Raw genomic sequence first — 7,511 nt, 5'->3', positions numbered from 1 at the left:
GGTCATATGATACATGTCTTTCTCTGATTGACTTATTTTGCTCAGCATAACACTAGAGAGAGAATCTTTAGGCAGGCTCCATACCCAGTGCAGAACCCAATGTGGGGCTCAATCTCACAACCATGAGATCATGACCTGAGCCGAAATCAAAAGTCAGATGCTTAACTGACTGAGCCACCCAGGCACCACCTAGACTTAATTTTTTGATAATTTTTGGACAACACATTCAATTTTGTTACTAGGAATCAGTCTGCTCAGATTTATATTTCTTCTTCATTTGGTTTTAGAAGATTGTATGTTTCTAGGTATTTTTCCTTTTCTTCCAGGTTGTCCAACTTTTTGGCATATAATTTTTTACTGTATTCTCTTATAATGCTTTCTATTTCTGTGGTGTCAGTTGTTACTTCTTTTTTTCTGATTTTATTTATTTGGGTCCTTTCTCTTTGCCTCTGTTTTCCTTCATCATTCTTTTTCTTGAGTTTCACTGAGCTTCTTGGATCTGTGTGTTTAGAGTTTTCATCAAATCTGGAAACAATTTGGTCGTTATTTCTTCAATTATTTTTTGTCTCCTGCCAATCATGTAGGACTTCAATTACACATATGTGAGAGCAACTAATATTTCCCATAGGTAACTCATACTCTGTACATTTTTCCAGTTTTTTCCCCTTGTGTTTTATTTTGGATAATTTCTCTTCCTGTCTTCAAATTCAGTAATATTTTCTTCTGCAGGGCCTATTCTGCTGTTAATCCCATACAGTGTAATTTTCATCTTTAGAAGTCCAGTGTAGATCTTTATATCCTCCATTGTTCTCATCACATTCATACTTTCCTCTAACTTCTTGAGTATACATTTAAAAAATATTTTTAATAGATGCAACCATGACTACTTATTTCCTTTATCTGTCATTTCTTGTTCTTTTTCTACTAATTTGTTTTTCTCCTCATTATTAGTCACATCTTCCTGCTTCCATACCACTAATTTTTGTATTGAATGCCATGTATTGTAATTTTACACACTTGAATTCTGGATTTTTTATTTCACTGCAAGTATTCTGTGGTTTTATTCTGAGATGGAATTACCTGGATTCCATAACTAATATGGATAACTAATGTTATCCCAACACTAACACAATATTCTTCTACAGTTTCTTCCTGATGCCCCTTGCATTAAGAGGTCTTTCCACTCTGGTTAGTGGAACACGAGCTATTCCCTTCATTATGTGAACTCCAGGGATTTCCAGGCTGCTCCTTTCCAGTGCTTCTTTCCTTAGCTTCAGTAGTTTTTCCACATGCCTACACTAATCAGTACTTCCAAAGACTTGTGGAGAGTCCTCTACAGGTCTTTTGACGTTTATTTATGTAGCTGTCTTCTGTCTGGTATTCTGCCCCATACCAGCTGCTTTGGCATACCTTTACTTGAAATTCTGTCACTTCAATTTTATGAGACTGAAGGGATTTATTTGGCTCCACTTTCCCTATCCTGTGAGCAAGAAAATCTCCAGGTAGTGAGCTAGGCACTTGTAGGGCTCATGTCATTTGGTTCCCTTCTCTAAGATCATTGTCTTGTGCTGCCAGTGGTCCATAACTGCAGAAGCAGAAGTACTTCCTTCTTACTCTTTTGAAAATAATAGTAGTAAAGCTTTGTAGATATTCTCTTTTTAGAGTTAAAAGTCATTAAAAGCCAACTTAACATAATAAGGAGAATCAAACTAGGAGTGACTAAAAAGGAATGAGAGTCATTTTCTTGTGCAGGTTGTAAACTAACTTTTTTCTGTATAGGTACAGGACACAATATCCAATCCTAGGCCTCCTTTATGATGACTATGAATATATACCACCAGGTAGTGACACACAGACTATTGTGATTGAGAAAACAGAAGACAAATGGACTTGTGTAAGTTCCCTTGTGTATTTCTAATCCTATTAAGAAGAGAAATTTATATATATTCTATATATAACAGCCTTCAAAAATTGTGGTAAAATATCAAAGTGAACTAAAATCTTCCAGTTTGTTTTTTCTCTTAAAGATTTCCCCATGTTTTCCTTACTGATTTATAGTATGAATTAAGAAACTTTAAAATGATTCAAACACAGGTAATATAATTGTTTTTGAACTGATTCTATTCAAATTTTCAAAAAAACCCTAATTTTTTCTAAAGCAAGTAAAAAATGTCATAGACAATTATGAAGAACAATGCTGTATGGAGAAGAGGAATGTTTTAATAGAATTTGTCTTTCAGTCTTGAATGTGGTCTTACTACTATAGATAGAAAATTTTCAGTATTTTGAAAGCAAGGAAGTATGTCTGTCTTACTCAAGAGATTTTAAGATCCTCCAACCTTAAATTCCACAGTTATAGTGAGGCTGATGAAGAATACTTTATAGGTCATGTACTCTAATATCTACCTTCTACAACATCCTCCAAGATGACCAAGTAACATGGACCTTAGCATCTTTTTAAGTAGGCCAATACATTGCTAAGTGGTGCTGATTACTAAAACCCTCTTCTTATAAAGGACTCAATACTACTTTACTAAAACTTTTACTTATTGTTCTGTTAACCTTTAAAGAGTGAACATCAAATAAGAGATATATTCACCTTAGAGCAGTGGCTCTCTATCAGGGGCAGTTTTGCCCCCTAGGGGACATTTAGCTATGTCTGGAGACATTTTTGGTCTTCACAACTGGGAGATGGGTATTATTGGCATCTGGTGGCTAAAAGCCAGGGATGCTGCTAAAGATCATACAATGACTATGACAGTCTCCCACAACAAAGAATTGTCCAGCCCAAAATGTTAATACTGCTGAGGTTTGAGAAACCCTAACGTGACAGAATCACCTTGGAGTCTTTTCTTCCTAATTGTATACTCCTACACTACTGCCAAGAGGTTCTAACTGTAAACCATTGATAATGATGGGAATGCATGATATCCCTCAAGAGCAATGGACATAAATAATGTTGAGAATGACAGCTCTAAACCACACAGAATCTGACTTTAACACTGAAAATGACAGGCTTTGTTATGTTAAAAACTGCTTAAGTGCTAAAAGCAGGTAAAAATAATCTACGGTTATTAAAATCAGTAAGTGGTTATCCTTGAAGGCAGGTACTGATTGGAAGGGAGCACAAGGAGGGCAACCAGGATGTTAATGCATTGTTACTTGATCTGGGTAATGGTTGCATATGTGTGTTAAGTTTGGGGAAATTCATATTGTTGTATACTTATATGTGTACTTTTTCTATAGGTTTATTATATTTCAATAAGTTTTAAAATGCCTAAGTATACCATGAGGAGCAACAGATAAATACACAAATGTCAATTGTTCTGCAGAACCTTTTGAAGAAATTTTAAAATGTCAGATTTCTAGTTAATAAAAGACTGCAGACATTGTTAATAAATTACTGTAGATGTATAGTTAATAAAATTAAATCACTAGTGCACCAATGTGAAGACTTGCCAAATAAAGGGTCTACAGAATAGTAGTCATTATTTCTCTCTCCATTAAAAATGTGCAGCAATAAACATCAAACTTGATATCTGGAGGGGACTAGAGGAAGTTCAAAATATATTTTAGTAAGTTCACAAATTATAGGTCTCTCTTAACAGATAACGTTTAGACATATTTAGCCTCTAAATAAGATACCAAGGAAGAAATCTACTCAATCCTCCCTTCAGTAATTGAAACATATACCTTGACTAAAGTCAGATAAACCATTGTTTCACTGAATTTACATATAAAAAGTTACCACAAAATGCAGTACATTTCCTTTGGTTTTATGTATATCAACTTATATCATTTTCCATAACTGGGTATATACAATAAGAATATCTTAAATGAGGGGTGCCTAGGTGGCTCAGTCATTAAGCATCTGCCTTTCGCTCAGGTCATGATCCCAGGGTCCTGGGATCAAGCCCCACATCGGGCTCCCTGCTCAGCGGGAAGCCTGCTTCTCCCTCTCCCCCACTTGTGTTGCCTCTCTTGCTGTGTCTCTCTCTATCAAATAAATAAATAAAATCTTAAAAAAAAGAATATCTTAAATGAATTATGAACCAGTTGTAAATTAACTTTTTTTTTCCTTTTCTAGCCATGAATGGATCTCCAACTCAAAGGAGTTTTTTGTGCGTCTTACATTAGTATTTTGTTATTTTCCATAACTAAAGGCCAATCAAAATTTTGAACCATGCTACTACCAGTGAATCTAATGGAATGAAATAGTTCTGCAGATGACTGTTTCTCCAGCCACTAATGAGACTTTTCTACCACATTTTTGTATTCAATAGCAACACCCTGCTTGTTTAAACTTCAATTCTAGACACTGTAGAACATAATGCACTGGTTTTCAATACAGTACTTCCTAGACACTGAATTAATTTGTTGGGGTAGAGATTTTACAAGTTATTCCATTAGAAGATTTTCTCTGATATTAGGTGTGCAATTCATCTACAAAAGTAAATACTGTTTTTTAATGAAAAAAAGAGGCAAAAACTATTGAATTTTTAAAAAGTTTACTACATTGTATATATAGCATATAATTTGCTTTTCTCACATTAAACTCTGACTAAAAGAGATGCTCTATTATATGCTATTTATACCTTTTGGAGACATAACTAAATCAAAGGTGATGGTTAATTTCATTTATCAGGGAAGTAGGATAATATCTTTTAAAATAACTAAATCCACTAAATTACACATTATACTATTATGGTTCTAAGAACATATCAGTGGCTTGGCTTGACAAATCTGTTCTTTAAAAGCATATCCTCCTCAAATAAGTCCACCCACTTCCTTAAAAATATGTAATACTATATTGTAGGAGTGTAGAAGGAAGGCGGGCTTTTTACTAGAAGTATACAACATGTAACATTGAATTGTTAGATTAAGGCTTTGGGAATAAAAAGAGCAAGAACAAATACTTGATACCTGTATCTTATTTGGGAAAAAAGATTTTATAGTATTTAATGCACTTAGAAGTTGACTAATTGGGTTCTAATGACTTTGCAAAGTGAACAAAAATATTTTCCAAATACATTAGTAGATAAGAATGAAATTTCTTAATTTCAACCCCATGGTTAAAGTTTAGAATTGGTGAAAATTAAAATGTTTGCATTTGACAAAGTATAGATTAAGGCAATAAGTATATTTGGGTTACATGTGAATGAGGTTTTGCACTGAAATATCTCTGCACATATCTATATAGTATTGTCATGCCTTATAATTATATTCTAATAATGATTCATTATATTAAGAAACTATTAAGATAGGAACAGATGAGGCATTATACTAAATCAAGACATAAATGAGGAGATAAATGCTTTTAATATTCTTATATAAATATTCAAATAGGTCTTGATATGAAGCTAAGAGCCTTATTTTGTTATCTTAATACTTTGACTAAAATGCTAAGCTCTATAATTGGATTAATATAATTCCAATTTTATATTTTGTGATAGAAAATGTTAATATTCTTCATGAGTTATATAGTCCTTATATTTTTTCCCTTGGTGTAGGAACAACAGGGCAGTTTCTCCCCTGCTAACTACACATGTAACAAAATTATGCCACATTATCTACCCATTACATATGATATAAATGGAAGTTTTTAGTAGCCTGATAGAAAATTGCTGGCATAACTGAAAATTAGAATAAGTGTGATTTTCCCAAAATGTTCTTAAATAAAAATAACAATGTCCAAAATTTGGGGCAGTTAAAAAATTAACAGTTCAGGTAATTGATCCATGCATAATGAATGGGTGTTGTAACAAGGTGCTCATTAGACTTAACAAACTTAAATGTATGTATTCCTTTTCCAATGTGTGGTTAAAAGCAATAGAAATAGTAGTGATGTTTTTTTCCTCTCAAAAGTTTCACACAGCTTATCTTTGAAAATTGCAAAGATACTGTCAGGTGAGAAATGCCTATTTATCTAATTTCTGTTCCAGTATGTTTTGCTTTAGATATTAAATAAAATGGAGACTGTGCAATTACATGCAAGGTAATTTAAGTGTCTAAATAAAATATGTGAAGGGATGCTTGGGTGGCTCAGTTGGTTAAGTGTCTGCCTTCAGCTCCCAGGGTCCTGGGATCGAGCCCTGTGTCAGGCTCCCCGCTCAGCAGGGGAGTCTGCTTCTCCCACTCTCTCTCACTCTGCCCGTGCTCCTGTGCTCTCTCAATCACTTTCTTAAATACATACATACATACATACATAAAATATGTGAAGTATCTGTATGGTCTTTGTGGAAGTCCTAGTAGGAAACATGTATTTTTAGCTTAGCTGTATATTTTCATGAGGGTTATCATCATGTTAATGTTTATGTTAGAATTACCAAGCACCACTTTAAAATTTTTAAAAATACCTGATGTGGACTACTAGAGACAACACTGTAACATAGATGGACCTCTGGCTGATGCAGGTTTCTGCTTTAAATGAGAATTTCTTTGCTTACAAACCTAGTCTTCCAAGTTCCATAACTCATTGTTTTAAACATGATTCCATGAATCATTCTTCCCACCCTTGTAATGAATGGTGCTTTAACTGTAATACGTTTTCTTAACACAAACAATACAAAAGGAACAAAATAAGCCTTTAAAAACTTCATCTCACAACCCAATCTTCAAGCAGACTCCATGCTGAGCACCAAGCCTGACTCAGGGCTGATCTCACAACTCATGAGATCATGACCTGAGCCAAAACCTAAGAATCTGAGGCTTAACTGACTGAGCCACCCAGGTGCCCCTCTAGACCCAATTTATAAGTAAAAGAAAGAAAATCCATCTATTTTTCTCCAGCTACACTGTAACTATGAACAACTGGAATAACCTCTTCACATGGCTGTTTCCTACAGCTTCTCTGCAATGCATTTCTCACATAGCTTCCAGAGTGATCCTCAAAATGTAAATTGTATTGTATTACCCTTCCTTAAAATCCTCTAATGGTTTCCCATTTCAAATTCTCACAGGTCTCATCTCTTATCAGTCAGGCTCCCTCACCATGGTCCTGCCAAAGCTTGTTCCATCTCAGGTTATTTGTATTTGCACGCTTCTCTGCCTTGAATGCTCTTCCACAAGATCTTCATATGACTGGTTCCTTCTTGTCACTCATGTCACCCATGTCTTCAGTACGGATTGCCTCTATCCACTTAGCCATAGTTTTCTGCTAAAGCAAACTTGCCAAAGCATACCAGAATTACATTGGGGGATTTTGTCTAACATATTATTAATCCTATGGTGGTAACACATGGGAGCTTACTAGAAATGCAGAATTATAGGCCCCATCCCACACCTACTGAATCAGAAAATGTATTTTAATGAGATCACTAGGTGAACTCCATAGACATTAAAGCTTATAATGCATTGGTCTAACATATAATGGCTAAAAGATTTCTTCTTTTTCTATTAGTGATCATTTAGGAATAATTAACCCAATTGACAGTTTTAAGCAATAGGGCTATATATCGAGGTTCATGAATTCTATTGAATGTTGACTGATTTGAATATAGCAGGTTATTTCA

General features: G+C 34.4%; 1 protein-coding gene across 4 annotated transcripts in view; it reads left to right on the top strand.

Moving 5' to 3' along the window:
- POF1B (POF1B actin binding protein) overlaps nt 1-7,493 on the top strand; it is a 104,892-nt gene extending 97,399 nt beyond the window's left edge. Inside the window, exons 15-16 of one of the 4 annotated variants that reach the window (XM_073880881.1) lie at nt 1,780-1,894; nt 6,960-7,493. In XM_073880881.1, coding sequence (XP_073736982.1) covers nt 1,780-1,894; nt 6,960-7,160 — 316 coding nt within the window. In that variant the 3' untranslated portion in view covers nt 7,161-7,493. Of the gene's footprint in view, nt 1-1,779; nt 1,895-4,087; nt 5,988-6,959 lie in introns of those variants that run through there. The other 3 variants (XM_073880880.1, XM_025848654.2, XM_025849381.2) reach the window with 3 other exon arrangements.
- The last annotated feature ends 18 nt before the right edge of the window (nt 7,494-7,511 follow it).

The sequence above is a fragment of the Callorhinus ursinus genome, unplaced genomic scaffold, assembly GCF_003265705.2.
Source record: "Callorhinus ursinus isolate GAN/ISIS: 27379988/994484 unplaced genomic scaffold, GSC_fseal_2.0 scaffold40, whole genome shotgun sequence".
Lineage (NCBI taxonomy): Eukaryota > Metazoa > Chordata > Mammalia > Carnivora > Otariidae > Callorhinus > Callorhinus ursinus.
Note: the sequence above shows the minus strand (reverse complement) of the source record. Positions and strands in the feature narration are given on the sequence as shown.